The sequence below is a fragment of the Dermacentor andersoni genome, chromosome 4 (genome assembly GCF_023375885.2).
Source record: "Dermacentor andersoni chromosome 4, qqDerAnde1_hic_scaffold, whole genome shotgun sequence".
Lineage (NCBI taxonomy): Eukaryota > Metazoa > Arthropoda > Arachnida > Ixodida > Ixodidae > Dermacentor > Dermacentor andersoni.
Window position 1 is genome coordinate 214692315 of NC_092817.1, and position 18315 is coordinate 214710629.

Genomic DNA, 18315 nt, shown 5'->3' on the forward strand with positions numbered 1-18315 from the left:
CAGCATTCGCGTTTTTAGCACATGGTCTTGGCAGAAAGGCCACGTGCGCGCGCTGGAAGAGCTGTATGCGCATGCTTATAGCACGGGGTTTGGCAGAAAACAAAGTGCGCGCGCTGCTAAAAGCTGCATGTGCATGCTTACCACTTGGTTTGGCAGAAAGCCAGGCGCGCGCGCTGCCAAGAGCAGCATGCGCGTGCTTTGGCAGAAAACCAAGAGCACGCGGAGCCAAAGCAGCATGCGCGTTCTTAGTACGTGGGTTGGCAGAAAACCAGGCGCGCGCGCTACCGCGAGCAGCGTGTGCATGCTCAGCACGTGGTTTGGCAGAAAACCACGCGCGCGCACAAGAAAGAGCAGCATGCGCGTGCTTAGCGCGTGGTTTGGCATAAAACCACGTGCGGGCGTTGTGAAGAGCTGCATGTGCATGCTTAGCACGTGGTTTGGCAGAAAGTAACATGCGCGCGCTGCCAAAAGCTGCATGTGCATACTTAGCACGTGGTTTCGCAAAAAACAACGTGCACCCGCTGCGAAGAGCAGCATGCGCGTGCATAGCACGTAATTTGGCAGAAAACGACGTTCACGCGCTGCCAAGAGAAGCATGTGCGTGCTTAGCACGTGGTTGGGTTGAAGACAAGGTGTGCGCACTGCCAAGAGCTGCAGGTGGATGCTGAGCACGTGGTTTGGCAGAAAACCACGTGCCCGCGCTGACAAGAGCAGCACGTGCGTGCATAGCACGTGCTTTGGTAGAATAGCACGTGCATGCGCTGCCAAGAGCTGCATGTGTATGCTTAGCACGTGATTTGGCAGAAAACCACGTGTGCGCGCTGCCAAAACCAGCATGCCCGTGCTTAGAACGTGATTTGGCAGAAAACCACGTCTGCACGCTGCCGAAAGCGGCATGCGCGCGCATAACACTTGGCCTTTGTAGAAAACTCCGTGCGCAGCTAAAAGCAGCGTGCGCGTGCTTAGCACGTTGTCTTGGCAGAAAGGCCACGTGTGTGCGCTGCCAGAAGCTGCATGTGCATGCTTACCACGTGGTTTAACAGAAAACCACGGATGCGCGCTACCAAGAGCAGCACGCGCGTGCTTGCGCGTGGTGTGGGAGAAAACCATGTGTGCGCGCTGCCAAGAGCTGCATGTGCATGTTTAGCAGGTGATTTGGCAGAAAACCACATACTGTGCTGCCAATAGCAGCATGCGCGTGCTTAGCACGTAGTTTGGCAGAAAACCACGTTCACGCACTGCCAAGAGCAGCACATGCGTGCTTAGCACGCGGTTTACCAGAAGATCACGTGCGCGCGGAGCCAAAGCAGCATGCGCGTTCTTAGCACGTGGTTTGGCAAAAAACCAGGTGCGCGCGCTGCCATAAGCGGCATGTGCATGCTTAGCACGTGGTTTGGCAGAAAACCACGTGCGCGCGCAGCCAAGACCAGCATGCGTGTGCATGCTGGTCGTGTGCGTGCAACCACGTGAGCTCTTTGGCATTTCAGCACTAAAAGCTCGCGCTCAGCTTGACGACTTATTTCATCGCCGCATGTATCCGTTTCCGCTATGTAGTACCCCTTCGGGGGCCTTTAGGGGTATTATGAAATAAAATAAATAAATGCGTGTGCTTAGCGTGTGGTTTGGCAGAAAACCACGCGCGCGGAGCCAAAGCAGCATGCGCGTTCTTAGCACCTGGTTTGGAGCAAAACGATGAGCGCGCGCTGCCGAGAGCGGCATATGCATAATTAGCACTTGATTTGGCAGAAAACAACGTGCGCGTGCTGCCAATAGTAGCACATGCGTGATTAGCACGCGGTTTGGCAGAAGACCACGTGCGTGCACTGCCGAAAGGTGCATGTGGATGCTTGCCACGTGGCTTGGCAGACAACCACACGCGCCCTTCCAAGAGCAACATGCGCATGCTTAGCACGAAGTTTGGCAGAAAATCACGTGCGCGCGGAGGCGAAGCAGCTTGCACGTTTTTAGCACGTGGTTTGGTAGAAAACCAGGTGAGCGCGCAGCCAAGAGCAGCATGCGCATGCTTAGAACGTAGTTTGGCAGAAAACCACATGCGCGGGCTGCCAATAACAGCATGCGAGTGCTTAGCACGTCGTTTCGCAGAAAACCACGTTCACGCACTGCCAAGAAGAGCACATGAGTGCTTAGCACGTGGTTTGGCAGAAAACCACGTTCACGCACTGCCAAGAGCAACACATGCGTGCTTAGCACGCGGTTTGACAGAAGACCACATGCGCGCACTGCCGAAAGCTGAATGTGCATGCATGCCACGTGGCTTGGCAGAAAACCACGCCTGCGCGCTGCCAAGATCAGCATGCGCGTGCTTAGCGCGTAGTTTGACAGAAACCCACGTGTGCGCGGTGCCAGAAGCTCCAGGCGCGTTCTTACCACGTGGTTTGGCAGAAAACCACGCGCGCGCGCTGCCAAGAGCAGCATGGGCGTGCTTAGAGCGTGGTTTGACAGAAAACCACGTGCGTGCGCTGCCAAGAACTGTGTGTGCATGCCTAGCACGTATATTGGCAGAAATTATCGTGCGCGCGCTGCCAAAAGCTGCATGTGCATACTTAGCAGGTGGTTTCGCCGAAAACAACGTACGCGCGCTGCAAAAAGCTGCATGTGCATGCTTACCACGTGGTTGGGTAGAAAACCGCACGCGCGCGCTTCCAAGAGGAGAATGCAGATGCTTAGCATGTGGTTTGGCAGAAAATCATGCGCGCGCGCTGCCAAGAGCAGCATTCGCGTGCCTAGCACGTGCTTTGGCAGAAAACTACGTGCGCGTGGTGCCAAAAGCTGCATGTGCATGCTTAGCACGCAGTTTCAAGCAAAACAACGTCCGCGCGCTGCCAAGAGCAGCATACGCGTGCTTAGCGCGTGGTCTGGCAGAAAACCACGCGCGCGCGCTGCCAAGAGCACCATGTGCATGCTTACACCGTGGTTTTGTAGAAAACCACGCGCGCGCTGCCAAAAGCAGCATGCGCGTGGTTAGAACGTAATTTGGCAGAAAACCACGTGCGCGCGGAGCCAAAGCAGCATGGGCGTTCTTAGCACGAGGTTTCGCAGAAAACCAGGAGCGCGCGCAGCCAACAGCAGCATGCGCGTGCTTAGCACTTGCGCTTGGTAGAGAACCACTTGCACAGGCAAAAACTGCTTGCGCGTGCTTAGCACATGGTCTTGGCAGCAAGGCCATTTGCGCGCGCTGACTGAAGCTGTATGTGCATGCTTACCACGTGGTTTAACAGAAAACCAGGTGTGCGCGTTGTCAAGAGCAGCATACGCGTGCTTAGCGCGTAGTTTTGCAGAAAACCACGTGCGTGTGGAGCCAAAAAGGGCAAGCCCGTGCTTACCTAGTGGTTTGGGAGAAAACCACACGAGCGCACTGCCAAGAGCAGCATGTGCGTGCTTATAGCGTGGTTTGGCAGAAAACCACGTGCGCGCGCTACCAAGAGCAGCACGCGCTTGCTTAACGTGTGGTTTGGCAGAAAACAACCTACGAGCGCTGCAAAAAGCTGCATGTGCATGCTTACCACGTGGTTTGGTAGAAAACCACAAGCGCGCGCTGCCACGAGCAGAATGCGCGTGCTCAGCGCGTGCTTTGGCAGAAAACCACGTGCGCGCAGAGCCAGAGAAGCGTACGCGTTCATAGCACGTGGTTTGGCTGAAAACCAGGTCCGCGCGGTGGCATAAGCTTCATGTGCATGTTAGCACATTGTTTGGCAGAAAACCACGTGCGCGCAGGCAAGACCAGCATGCGCGTGCTTAGCCTGTGGTTTGGCAGAAAACCACGTGCGCGCGGAACCAAATTAGCATCGGCGTTCTTAGCACGTGGTTTTGCAGAAAACTATGTGCGCGCGCTGCCAAAAGCTGCACGTGCATGCTTAGCACGTGGTTTGGCAGAACACCACGTGCGCGCGCAACCAAGAGCAGCATGCGCGTGGTTAGCACGTGGTTTGGCAGAAAACAACGTGCGTGCGCTGCAAAAAGCTGCGTGTGCATGCATACCACGTGGTTTGGTATAAAAACACACGGGCACTGCCAAGACCAGAAGGCGCGTGCTTAGCGCGTGCTTTGGCAGAAAACCACGTGTGCGCGGAGCCAAAGCGGCATGCGCGTTCTTAGCACGTGGTTTGGCAGAAAACCAGGTGCACGCGCTGCCATCTATTAGGTTCATATTGTTACGTGTAGAAACTCACAGACGACAGAGACTACTTACAGGATATTTACACTGGACTGGAGCCAGAGCACCAAGTCGACATTCACTCTCGCCAAGGGCAGAGACCCAGTTCTCGCGGCGGCTCGCCCATTGAGCATCGCTTGATATCGTAATTGTCCCCCGGCGGCAAAAGCGCCGTCACGGTGCTGTTAAATATCCAAGGCGCGTGTTGAGTATAGAGTTTGAGTCGGGCGGCGTGGGCAATGTCACGGTTTGTCACAGCAGAGGACGTAGTGGGCGTGGCTAGAACGATTTCGTAGGTGACATCGGTCACTTGGCGAAGCACGCGATATGGGCCCCTGTAGCAGGAAAGCAGTTTTTCACAAAGGCCAACTTTACGCGATGGTTACCATAGCAACACGAGGGTGCCGGGCACAAAATTGACATCACGGTGACGGAGGTCGTAGCGTTGCTTTTGTTTGCCTTGAGAGACTTGTAGACGAGCGCGCGCAAGTTGGCGAGCATAGTCAGCATGGGCGATAGCATCACGGACATAAGCGCTAGTTGATGCTGTGGTGGACGGAAACACAGTGTCCAGTGGTAGCGTCGGATCACGGCCATACAAGAGGTAAAAAGGAGAAAAGGCAGCAGTGTCGAGACGGGAAAAGTTGTACGCAAAGGTGATGTACGGTAGAGCCTGGTCGCAGTCACGGTGGTCGTCTGAAACGTATTTGGATAGCATGTCTGTAAGGGTGCGGTTCAAACGCTCAGTGAGGCCGTTCGTGTGAGGGTGGTATGAGTGGTAAATTTATGCTGTGTTGACCAGGCACGAATGATGTCGCCAATGACTTTGGCTAAGAACGTACGGCCACGGTCTGTTAGTAATTGACGCGGAGCACCATGAATCAAAATGATATTATGTAGGAGGAAGTCCGCAACATCAGATGCGCAACTGGTCGGAAGAGCGCGGGTTACGGCGTAGCGGGTCCCGTAGTCAGCCGCGACTGCAACCCACTTGTTTCCTGATGTAGATTCCGGAAATGGGCCGAGAAGGTCTAAGCCGACACGATGGAAGGGCTCGGCAGGGATATCGAGTGGCTGCAGGTAACCAGCGGGGAGCTGGGAAGGCTTCTTGCGTCGTTGGCAAAGTTCACAAGCTGCGACGTAACGTCGTACGGAACGGGCAAGGCCCGGCCAGAAAAAACGGCGACGTGTCCTGCCGTTGATGCGTCGTGAAGCTCTTCTAGAACGGTTGAGCGGAGGTGTTTAGGTATGACAAGTAGGAACTCAGAGCCGTCCAGATGAAGGTTACTACGGTACAGAGTACCGTCGCGAAGGACGAAGAGGCGTAGTGTGGCGTCGGCCGGAGAGTGTTTAAAACGGTGGATGAGTGCTCTGATATAGGTGTCACGACGTTGCTCGTCGGCGAAATGAAGCAGCTGCAACACAGAATACGCAAGCAGCACTGGTAATATTGGAGGAGCCAGGGTCGTCAACAGGGTAACGCGACAAGCTGTCAGCGTCTTGGTGCAGGCGGCCAGACTTATTGACCACGGAATATGAAAATTCTTGTAGCCTCAAAGCCCATCGACCAAACCGGCCTGTAGGATCTCTTAGCGATGAGAGCCAGCAGAGAGCATGATGGTCAGTGACTGCGGAAAAAGGGCGACCGTAAAGGTAAGGACGGAACTTCGCAACCACCCAGACTACAGCAAGGCATTTTCGTTCCGTAATGGAATAGTTGCGCTCCGATGGTGTGGGGAGGCGGCTCGCATAAGCAATAACGCGATCCTGGCCACGCTGACGCTGGTCTAAGACGGCACCTACGCCATGACCGCTGGCATCTGTACGCAATTCTGCTGGGGCATCAGGGTCGAAGTGGGCGAGAATGGGTGGTGAGGAGAGAAGAGTAACGATACGAGAGAAGGCGGCGGCTTCTGCACGACAATTGTACGCCTTTCTTCAAAAGATTAGTGAGGGGCCTAGCAATGGCCGCAAAATCTTGAATAAAACGACGAAAGTACGAGCATAGCCTACAAAACTTCGAACGTCTGCGGCTGTCTTCGGAACCGGAAACTCTCGGACAGCGCGAGTTTTTTCGGGATCAGGCTGTACTCCGGAAGCGTCAACGAGGTGGTCCAAATGTCGTTTTGGCGGCGGCCGAAACGACATTTGGACGAGTTAAGTTGCAGCTTCGCCTTTCGAAATACATCAAGTATAGCTCTAGTATAGTATAGTATAGCTGTATAGTATAGTATCAAGTATAGCTGTTAGACGCTCAAAGTGAGTGTCGAACGTGGGCGAGAAGACGATGACGTCGTCGAGGTAGCAGAGACATGTGGACCATTTGAAACCTCGGAGCAAGGAGTCCATCATACGCTCAAAGGTGGCAGGGGCGTTGCATAATCCAAGCGGCATTACTTTAAATTCGTATAGGCCATCAGGTGTGATGAACGCGGTTTTTTCTCTGTCCATATCGTCAACAGCAATCTGCCAGTATCCAGAACGAAGTTCAATAGAAGAGAAATAGCTGGAACCATGGATGCAGTCAAGGGCGTCGTCTACACGTGGGAGCGGGTAGACGTCCTTCTTAGTAATGTTGTTCAGATGACGGTAGTCTACAAGAAGCGCCACGTGCCATCCTTCTTAACCAACACTACAGGTGACGCGCAGGGACTCGAAGAAGGCTCAATGATGTTTTTGTCTAGCATTTTGTTCACTTCACTTTGAATTATTTGACGTTCCGACGCAGAAACTCGATATGGTCGTCGGTGAATAGGAGTAGAATCGCCAGTAAGAATCCGATGCTTGACCGCGAACGTATGGCCTAAAGGGCGATCGTCGAAGTCGAAAATATCTCTGTAGGACGCTAATACTTGGTAAAGGTCTTCAGCCTGCGCAGAAGACAGGTCCGTCGCAACCATTTTCTGTATCTTGGCATCGGCGGCCGAGGCTGGCACGATGGGCCTGCTATGCTCGCAAGAAGCATCGGTCGATAAAGTTGGCACGTGATGGTCGCCGAGACAGTCAACGTTGGCAAGGCAAATATTTTGCGGTACAATTTGCTTTGCCAATCCAAAGTTAAAGATAGGCATGAAAGTGCGGTTCGCAGTAATAGTAAGTACAGTGAACTCTCAGTTGAGTGAACTTCAAGGGACGGAAGGAAACAGTTCACTTAACTGAAAGTTCACTAAACTGAATATTCACTAGACCTACATAAGACATGGCATACAGAGTCAAAAGTTTAAAGTGCAATTCATGGAGCAATAGACATGGCATCCATAGTGTTGGAAATGTGTGAAATGGAATTTGTACATATCAAGTGCAAGGTGCATAACAGTTATAATGCTGCCTTTGTGTGCACACACGGAACCGACGAGACTGGAAAGAAAGAGACGGTCGACAATGCCACGGCTAGCCGGTCGGAAAAAAACACACCACATGGTTTGTGGTGCGACAGATCGCAGCTTTGCTCTGGCGGCGTTGTAAGCGTCAGCGATGTTACTTTGTTTATGGCCTCCGAGATTACACGCTTGCTCATTTTGCGCGGGTGATCTCGGAGGCCATGCCTCGTTGCCGTCCGTTTTCCGTGCCGCGGCCTTGCCCCAGGGGCGCTGTAGCGCCAGCGACGTTACATTGCCGCTGGAGCGGCGGTTTGATGAGGGTGGGCATCGGATGCGCCTGCACTGCAGGGCGCAAAACTTCGTTAAAAATGAGCCTTGGTCCTCTGAGCGAGTTCGTTAAACTGAAATATTGAGTGTTCCGAAATTCGTTTAAGTGAAACATTTTTGCATAGAATATATAAGAAAACTGCCGGGGATTTTTAAAAAGTTCGTTATTCTGAAATATTCGATAAACCGACGTTCGTACAACTGAGAGTTTACTGTATACTGTGAGGCACGGTAACGTCATACTGTAGTGGAATGTCGGGCAGAGGAGTGACGAGGTACTCGCCATCAGGAACTGGTGGGAATCCGGTGGGACGTAAGCGGCAGTGGGGTGCGTCAGAAGGTTCTGCGAGCATTGGTAACTCAAGGCGAAGGGTACTGGAAGAGCAGTCAATAAGAGCAGAATGTGCGGAGAGAAAATCGAGGCCGAGAATGAGGTCGGGGGGGCACTGAGCAATTACAGTGAAGAGGACAGGAGTGTGGCGGCCGGCGATGCTGACGCGTGTCGTACACATGCCGATGATAGGCACAGCACCGCCATCCGCAACGGGACGACGCGTGCCGACGCTGGGGTGAGGAGCTTGTTCAGTCGTCGTCGGAAGGCAGCCCTCATAATTGAAAGATGTGCTCCTGTATCGATGAGTGCCGTGACAGGATAGCCGTCAACGTCAAGAAGGTTTCGGTTCGTGGGTAACGTGAGCAGAGGATTTGAGGGCAGGGTCGACAACGCAGCTTCACCTCCAGAAGCTGCAGTGCCTAGTTTTCCGGCTGGGCCCGGGAGGCGATAGGCTACGAAGAGAAGCGGCGGGGTTGGGGCGAACGAGACTGATGGCGTCGAGGTGAGGGCCAGCGGCTGTAGCGCAGGTTCGGAGCAGGGGCATCAGCGGCAGTGGGTTCATGGCGGGTGGCAGCATAGGGAACAGAAGGTTCAAAGGTGCGGGAATAAGCGGCGCCGTATGTCCGAGGAGGCGGTGACCATCGGTTGCGGCAGTGATGAGCGACGTTGCCGATGCGACAGCAGTGGAAGCAGATTGGTCTGTCATCAGGGGTACGCCATTCGGACGGGTTGCGGCGAGATGTGGTAGAAAAGGACTGTCGGGGACGAGGAGGGCCGGTGGAGAACTGGGGAACGCTGGGTTGAGATCTTGAACACACGGAGTTCAGACCCATGTTCTCAAATTCCTGTCTGACTACGGCCTGAATCATGGCAATCGTGGTTGCTGGCGGATCGGGAGGCGTCGCGGAGAAAGCTCGCGAACAGACAGCTTCGAGCTCGCGGCGAACAATACGAGTGACGTCGTCACAGGTGGTGGCCTGACGCGGTCGACCCTCACATTTCGACGTAGCAGCGGTGTTGGGTAGCCGCGTGATGTGGTTTGTGATACTGCGGCTCTTGGCTTGTTCAAGGCGACGGCATATTTAATAATGGCGTCGATTGTTGAGACGTTGCCGAAAACAATCAAATTGAAAGCGTCGTCGGCGATGCCTTTTAGAACATGTGACACTTATCTTATTCAGACATAGCATCATCAGCTTTGCGGCATAGAGCCAAGACGTCGAAGATGTATGAAACGTACGGCTCTGTAGATGTCTGAACACGAGACGCAAGAGCCTTTTTCGCTCGCGGTAACCTTGCGGCAAATGGTGTCGCCGAACAGTTCCCGTAGCTTTTCTTTAAAAGTGTCCCAACTGCTTATCGTCGTCACGTTTTTGGTACCACACGCGTGGGGTGCCGCCAAGATAAAAGATGACATTGGCGAGCATAATGGTTGGGTCCCACCTGTTATTAGTGCTGGCCTGTTCATATAGCTTGATCCAGTCGAGAAGTATGCGCGTTCTTAGCACGTGGTTTGGCAGAAAACCAGGTGCACGCGCTGCCAGAAGCTGCATGTGCATGCTTAGCACGGTGTTTGCCAGAAAACCACGTGCGCGCGCTGCCAAGAGAAGCATGCGCGTGTTCAGCACGTGGTTCGGCAGAAAACCAGGTGCACGCGCTGCCAGAAGCTGCATGTGCATGCTTAGCACGGTGTTTGCCAGAAAACCACGTGCGCGCGCTGCCAAGAGAAGCATGCGCGTGTTCAGCACGTGGTTCGGCAGAAGACCACGTGCGCGCACTGCCAAGAGGTGCATGTGCATGCTTAGCGTTGGTTTGGCAGAAAACAATCGGCGCCCGCTGCGAAAAGCTACATGTGCACACTTAGCACGTGGTTTGGCAGAAAACAACGTGCGCGCAATGCAAAAAGATCCATATGGATGCTTCCGCGTGGTTTGGTAAAAAACGACACGCCCGCGCTGGCAAGAGCAGAATGCGCGTGCTTAGCGCGTACTTTGGCAGAAAACCACGTGCGAGCGGAGCCAAAGCAGCATCCGCGTTCATAGCCCGTGGTTTGGCAGAAAACCAGGTACGCGCGTTGCCAAAAGCTGCATGTGCATGCTTAGCACTTGGTTTGGCAGAAAACCACGTGCGCGCGCTGACGAGACCTGCATGTGTAGCTTACCACGAGGTTTGGCAGAAAACCGCGTGGGCGCGCAGCCAAGAGCAACATGCAGGTGCTTAGCGCATGCTTAGGGAGATAACGTTCGCGCGGAGCCAAAAGCAGCACGCGCGTGCTTACCACGTGGTTTGGCAGAAAACCACGCGCGCGCGCTGCCAAGAGCAGCATGCGCATGCTTAGTGCGTCGTTTGGCAGAGAAGTGGTTCTTGAAGGGAGAAGGAAAGGTTGACGCTGTTTTCTGCAGCACTTGCGGGAGCACGGCTCAGCGTCAATAGGGGGGGGGGAGAGTGGGAGCAAAGGATATAGGAGAGTAGAGGGTTAAAGTGACGCCATGGGCAGCGGCTGAGCAGTCCGGCAGGAAGGGCCCATTGGGTCCGGTAGGAGTGGTGATCGGTTGAAAGGCCAGGGGGCGGTGATCCAGCAGGAGCCAGATGATTGGGGCAGGTTGAGTAGCCTGTAGTGGTTTGGATAGCCGTGAGGCTATCCGTCTTTGCAGAAAATCCTAGAGTCTCGCCGAGAGCCCCGACGAGTCGAGGTACTCGACGACACTTAGGAGGGCTGGTAGCTCGCTACGACCAGGGAAGAGGATGTCTTCCTGCCGTGCAGAAGGAAGCCCCAGGCGTCGGAACTACTGCAGGAGACGGTCACGCTGCTGTAGGTAAGCAGGGCAGGCCAGCAGGAGGTGCTCCAGGGTCTCGGGCTCCCCACAGGAGGCACAGGCTGGAGAGGCGATGAGGCCATGGCGGTGGCGGCGAGCACCCGTCCAACAGCAGCCAATCCTCAGTCGCAGAAGGAGGGAGGTCTCCCTGCGTGCGAGGCCGCGCTGTGGAAGTGGTCGCGGAGGGCGGCCCAAGGACGTCCGCTTGTCCGGATGGCAGGCCAGCAGATGGCGCCGAAGCCTGTGGCTTGTGAAATCATTGGCTGTCACAGCCAGGCTGGGCGGGACCACGCAGTGGTGGGCACGCTTTGCCAGTGCATCTGCTTCCTCGTTGCCCGGTATCCCTACGTGGGCTGGAAGCCAGTGCAGGGACACTGAGCAGCCCGCCTCCTGGAGCGCCATCAGCCTTGTCGAGAGCAGGGCAACCCCGAGGCTGGCCCTTTCTGGCCTCTGCAGGCTGAGAAGTGCCGCCTTGGAATCGCAGTAGATGGTCACTGGGGTCACCGGCAGCTCCTCTGCGAGTAAGTCCACAGCCAGGTGAAGGCCTGCTACCTCTGCCGCTGTTGACGTCGCATGGTCGGGGAGGCGACACTGCTTGCTCTTCCGCAAAGCGGGCACCACGCAGGCCGCAATCGACGAGCATGTGTCTGGCATCACCGAGCCGTCAACGTAGATCTGCAGGTTTCCTCCGTGGTCCTCATGCAGGAGGGAGGCAGCCGTCTGTTGAAGGGCACAAGTCGGGGAGCGCCGTTTGGAAACGCTGGGCAGCTCTGTGGTGATGTGTATGGGTGGTCTCTGGGGAGGAGGCAGCTGTGCGTTGTTCGCTGGAGGCCTCCCGATCACCTCCTCGTACAGCCCACAGAGTCTGCCCATCTGTGAATGGGGCCGCGAGCGCAGTCGGGAGAGCAGGGCACTGCCGTCTGGTCCATGGTGGAGGCGGTCAACATGGCGTAGCCCCTGCTGCAGGAGGAGGAGTGACAGGGGCCATGCTCCCGCCTCGGCCAAGGTTGCAGCGACTTGGGAGCTGCGGGGAGCGCCCAGGCAGAGCCTAATCGCGGCCCGATGCTGCAGCTCCAGCTTCTTGAGACGGGCAGGTGGTAGTGCCACGAGTGGGAGGGCGTACCGCAGGCGTGAGGTAGCTGCTGCATCGTACAGCCGCAGTGCCCACCCAGTGGTACAGCCCTGTCCTCGGGCAAGAAGCTGGGAGACTGCCTTGTGGACCCGGAGGACCTGCACATGCAGGATCTTGACAGCAGGCAGCCAGGACAGTCGGTGATCAATGCGCAGCCCCAGGCACGTCACTGCAGTGCTCCAGGGTAGCTGGACGCCTTCCAGGTGCAGCCGGGGTGCTGTGCGGCGGGCGGCTGCTCTTGGGTGGAGCAGCATGGCCTCCGTCTTCCTTGCCGAGATGGCAAGGCCAATGCTGCTCAGGTAAGCAGCGGCGGTGTCGAGAGCTCTTTGCAGGGCCGAGCGTGCGCTGCGGTGGTTGTGTGGTGGGCTTCGCACCCACAGGGCGATGTCGTCCGCGTAGATGGAGGCGCTCACCGGATAGTCGGGGTCGATCGGCAGGGCAGCAGGAAGCCGGGCCAGGGCCAGGTTGAACAGGAAGGGGCTCACCACTGACCCTTGTGGGACGCCCGCTGCCACCGGCCGAGGGGAGCTCCTCGATTGGCCCACTCGTACCCTGAGGGTGCGTTCCTCCAGGAACGACGAGATGAACCGCCGCAGATTCCCGTTGATGCCAAGTAGGTCCAGGGCCTGCTGAACGACTGGGTGGGGCAGGCCATCGAAGGCCCCCTTGATATCGATAAGCACCAGGAGCACGGCGTCACCGCAGGCCTTGGCCTCTTCCAGCGTGGAGACCACATCCGCGATGGAGTCCGCGGTGCACCGGCGCCGCCGGAACCCCGTCTGCTCGTCGGCCAGGAAGCCACGGGCCACCCAGTCCAGTCGGACCAAAGCAATGGCCTCCATCACCTTGCAGGAGGCGGAAGTGAGGGAGACCGGCCGGTAGGAGCTCACGTTTCCAGCCGGCTTTCCGGCCTTCAGGATGGGGGCCACGATGGCTGTGCGCCATGACTCCGGCACCTGCCCTGACCGCCAGATGTCATTGTAGCAGTCGAGCAGCTAGCGCTGCTGCTCGCTGGCGGCCAGGTTGCGGAGCATTTGGGTCGTCACTCCGTCGGCTCCTGGCGCCCTGCGGCGCTTCCCCCTCTTCAGGGCCACTTGGAGTTCGTGCAGCGTCAGTGGGTCCTGGCAGATAGCAGTAACCTGGCTCGATGTCCACCCCGGGTGATGGTTGTGCAGGCAGCTAGGCAGGCTGAAGGAAGGCTGTCCTACCGGCAGGATGGCTGCAGTGCGTGGTACAGCCGGCGCAAACTGGTCGGCGAGGAGTTCCGCAAGGGCCTCTTCGCTGACGCCCAGCGTGATGGCAGCGGCGAGGACAGGTTGTAGAATTGTTCTCCTGCCGGTGAGAGATTTGAGCAGTCTCCAAGCCAGGGGTCCCCTGGACCTGTCCTCGATGGCAGAGCAGAGGCTCCTCCAGCTCTGGCTCCTCCTGCGCCGGGCCTGGCGTCTGCAGCGGGCATCCGCGCGTCTGTACTCGGTCCAATGCTCTGCCTTGCCCGTCCGGATTGCTCTACGCTCCATACGGCGCCTGGGGGCGCGGAGGTTGAGCAGGTGGAGGTCCGGAGCGGGGGTATCTGGTTGGGCAGAGCACTGAACGGTGGCAGCCTGAGCACAGTCCGCGATGGCGTTGAGGAAGTCACGGCCATCGTCCAAATCGCTGCAGTGCTTCCGGAACAGGGACCAGTCTGTGACGTGGTATGTTCTTGATCTAGGCCTTCTCCCGGACCCGGGGCTGATCACGATAGGGAAGTGGTCAGACCCCCATGTGTCCGGAGTTGTGGCCCAGGAGTAGGAGCACTGCTCGGTGGTGATGGAGAGGTCGATGGCCGTGCGAGCTCCGCGACGGACGTAGGTAGGCTCCCCGGTGTTCATGATCAGCAGGCCAGCTCGGCTGATGGCGTCTGTGAGGTCCTTGCCTCGGCGGGTGCAGCTGCGGCTACCCCAATCCGTGTGGTGTGCGTTGAAGTCACCGCACAGGACTGCATGCCCACCGAGGCGAACAGCCAGCTGGACGACGCTGGAGGGATCCCACGGCTTTCCGGGACGAATGTAGATGCTCGCCACAGCCGTGTCCTGACTGCCAAGGCGTACGGTGACGGCACATGACTCCAGGGGGCCACCCGCGATGTCAGTAACGGGTAGAACAGCATGCGCCAGAGTGCTGCGGACGTAGATTGCGGTGCGTGGCTTCCCTGTCTTGTGGGCTCCATCTAGGCAGGGTGCCGCAGTGCAACTGCGTGTGGCACAGGTGGTGGCGCCCGAGTAGCCCGTGTAGCCGGAGAGCCGTAGGTTCTCGGCCACGGCGTATACCTCCTGCAGTGCGAGAACGTCGAAGTCGCACTGCAAGAGGTACTCACACAGCTCGCCGTGCCGTCGCCGCAGCGAGTTTACATTCCACTGGAGCACCCTCGGGCGGCTGCGGCGGGACCTCGTGGGATGCTAGCCATGCTGGTGTTGGGTGGATGGCACGCCTCCCGCCTGGAGGCAGAGGGCTCGGAGTGGGCTATCAGCAGGCAGCATCTCTCCGATGGCCTTCAGCGTCAGCTGCAGGCTCGCGATCAGCTGGTCGCGGGGGTCTGGACAGGCCTGCGGTGGTGGTGTGGCTGGTGCCTCCGTGGTTGTGGTGGTGGCTACAGATGGTCCGGCTCGGAGGGTCCGTGGGGCTGCTTTGGGTGGCTGGCCAGGAGGGAGCGTGGCCGGCTGGTGCATTCGTGAGCGGCCGGTTAGGGCCTGTGCATACGAGACTTGCGTGGAGGTCTTCGCCTGCTGTGTCTCTTCCCGCACAGAGGCCCGGACGGCACGACGAGAGAGGGGAGTAGGGGCGGTCGCCATGATGGTTGCCACCCTACGTTCTTCCTGCCACCTGGGGCAGGCAGGAGTATTAGCAGGGTGATTGCCACCACAATTATTGCAGTGGGCGGCATTTGGGCAGCTTTCTCCTCGCTCGTGCGACCTCCCACAGTGCAGGCAGCTGGTAGGTCTGTCGCAGGTTGCAGCCACGTGCCCATAGCGGCCACATTGCTGGCACTGCAGGGGGCGCGGTCTTCCAGGCCTCACCCGGAACTGGAGCTTGTATATGGACACATGCTCGGGAGGGACCTGGCTGCTAAAGCGAAGCATCGCCTTGTTGCCGGAGCGGGTCGCAGACAGGATAGGGACACTGGACTCGATCGCACCAGCCAGCTCTGCGTCGGTAGTCTCTCCGTCAATGCCGTGTATAAAGCCCGTGCTGTTTCCACGGACAGCTGGTGGACGAGCAGCAACGGGAATGCCTCGGAGCTCGGTGGTGGCGAGCAGTTCCTCCAAGCAGGCCTGCGAGGTCGCGTCCGCGGCCACGATGTTTCTTTTAGTGTTAACCCGGACGGCGGACACCCCTGGTAGCGCAGAGAGCACGGCTGCAATAGCAAGGCGGGATCCTCGCTCGAAGGCCCCTCCCGGGCCAGAAGGTCGGAACAGGGCCGTCCCGACCACCGCTGGGTCAACCGGTATGGTGGCGGCTTGTAGAGCCCTGGCGCGACGCTGGGCGTTCCTGGAGAGGACGGTGGTGAACGCGTCCTCTGCTGGTTCGCCGCTCTCGGGTGCCAGGGAGAGTGCGGTTTGAGAACTGGTGGGGGTGTTCTTCAGTGGCGCCTGTTGCTGTGGAGAAGCCGCTGGGCCCGAGGTGGTAGCAGTCGCTGGAGGCTGCCTGGAGTGTTCCGTCGCTTCCCCTTGCCCTTCTTTTTGGAGGCAAGGCGCTTTGCAGGGGGAGCTGGCGGATCCTTCAGGAAGGCAGCTGCGCTCTGTCCAGTAGCTGGTGGAGCGTGGTCATGAGTAGTCGCGCCCTCTCTTGGAGAAAGTGCCAAGGAGGCAGTCGATGACTCATCAGGCGTCCGAGAGACGGCGCTCGCGTTGTCTAGGAGCGGGGACAGGCAAGTCGCAGCAGCCGGCGCCGACGTTTCGAGACCAGCGCCATCTTGTGCGTGGGTCAGGGACGATTTCATGGCCGTCACTCCTGGTTGTCGGGGGATCGCGCTGTCGACATCCGCCCGCTCCGAGCGTACGTCGGGTGATACGTGAGCCTCGGAGCACGGTGCGGCGCTTGATGGCTGCTTGCGAGGGCCGGCCACGTCGTCCTCCTCACTCTCAGCTTCACGGGCGCGTTTCCGCGAGCTCGAGGAGTCCATGTCTTCCTCGTCGTCTGAAGAGGGAAGAAAGGCGGCAGTCCTCTCTGCAAGGGTGGAGTCCTGCGTCAGGGAGATGGGGCTCGCCTGGGGTAACTCCACAGCTGCTGCCTGTGCCACAGTGCTGTCGAGTGCAGCCATAGGCAGAGCGGGAGCCGCTGGTTGCGTAGTGGTGGCTTGCTTGCGCAGCCACTCGTCGACAATGTGCGCGGCGCGGTTCTGGAGCTCTTCTCTCGCACGCAGCTCTTGAAGAGTAGTCGGCTCGAATGTCACGAGTGACATGCTGGCATGCCGACGGTGAACCGCGCGCGGTGGGCGTCCTTCCGGCGGGCGGAAACTCATGCTTTAAAAAAAAAAACAGAAAAAAAGAACGCTTACACAATACATCCGCAGGGCACGATATCAGGACGTCGCGAAAAAAACGCGTGCCCACCGCGGAACACACTCTCGCTCGACACGCGCAGCGCGCGCACAACACAACACACGTGCGTGGAGCAGGTGTCTTGGTGTCTCGTCACTCGAAGTGTGGACGCAGGGTCGGGGGAGTGATCCCGCGGCAGGCACGATGCAGCGGGGTAGGCGCAGAAGGTCGCGCAGGGCATGCGTGGCAGCACGCGATGGCGGTGGCCACGCGGCTCATGCAGCACACGCCAGAGCGATGTACAAGCACGTCCGCACACGTGGAGTCGGGTGCGACTGGCGAGGCGAGGTCGTCGGAACGAAAGAGCTGCGTGACCTCTCTCTTCGACTGTCCGCGACGATCCCGTAGCAGTAAGGGCGCGTCAGACCGACTGGGCGGCTGGAAGCGACCCGTCGTTTGGCAGAAAACCACGTGCCCGCGCTGACAAGAGCAGCACGTGCATGCTTAGCACGTGCTTTGGCAGAATAGCACGTGCACGCGCTGCCAAGAGCTGCATGTGTATGCTTAGCACGTGATTTGGTAGAAAACCACGTGTGCCCGCTGCCGAAAGGGGCGTGCACGCGCTTAACACTTGGGCTTTGTAGAAAACCACTTGCACAGTCAAAAGCTGCATGCGCGTGCTTAGCAGATGGTCTTGGCAGCAAGGCCACGTGCGCGCGATGCCAGAAGCTGCATGTGCATGCTTAACACGTGGTTTAACCGAAAACTACGCGTGCGCGCTGCCAAGAGTAGCATACGCATGCTTAGCGCGTGGTTTGGCAGAAAACAACGTGCGCGCGAAGCCAAAACGAGCATCCGCGTTCTTACCTAGTGGTTTGGCAGAATACCACGTGCGCGCGCTGCCAAGTACAGCATGCGCGTGCTTAGCACGCGGTTTCACAGAAAACCAGACGCGCGTGAGGCCATTAGCGGCATGTGCATGCTTAGCGCGTGGTTTGGCAGAACACCACGTGCGCGCGCTACTAAGAGCAGCACGCGCGTGATTCGCGCGTGCTTTGGGAGGAAACCACGTGCACGCGCTGCCAAAAGGTGCATGCGCGTGCTTAGCGCATGCTTTGGGAGGAAACGTTCGCGCGGAGCCAAAAGCAGCACACGCGTGCTTACCACGTGGTTTGGCAGAATACCACAGGCGCGTGAATACCACAGCAGGCGCGTGATTAGCATGTAGTCTGGCAGAAAACCACGCGCGCGCGCTGCCAAGAGCCGCATGCGCATGCTTAGTGCGTCGTTTGGCAGAAAACCACGTGCCCACGTTGCCAAAAGCAGCATGTGCGTGCTTAGCACGAGGTTTGGCAGAAAACAACGTGGGCACGATGCCGAAAGCAGCATGCGCGTGCTTAACACTAAGGCTTTGCAGAAAACCCCTTGCGCAGCCAAAAGCTGCATGCGCTTGCTTAGCGCATGCGTTGGGAGAAAACCGCGCGCGCGCGCTTCCTAGCGCAGCATGCGCATGCTTATAGTGCGTCGTTTGGCAGAAAACAACGTGACCGCGCTGACAAGAGCAGCATGTGCGTGATTAGCACGTGATTTGTCAGAATAGCACGTGCACGCGCTGCCAAGAGCTGCATGTGTATGCTTAGCACGTGGTTTGGCAGAAAACCACGTGTGCACTCTGCCGAAAGCGGCATGCGCGCG

At 57.9% G+C, this 18315-nt stretch overlaps 1 protein-coding gene across 1 annotated transcript in view; it reads right to left on the reverse strand.

Moving 5' to 3' along the window:
• LOC126538362 (uncharacterized) overlaps nt 1–12945 on the reverse strand; it is a 28466-nt gene extending 15521 nt beyond the window's left edge. The window contains exon 1 of the mRNA XM_072287702.1: nt 11022–12945. Coding sequence (XP_072143803.1) covers nt 11022–12945 — 1924 coding nt within the window. The remainder of the gene's footprint in view (nt 1–11021) is intronic.
• Between the last annotated feature and the right edge of the window lie 5370 nt (nt 12946–18315).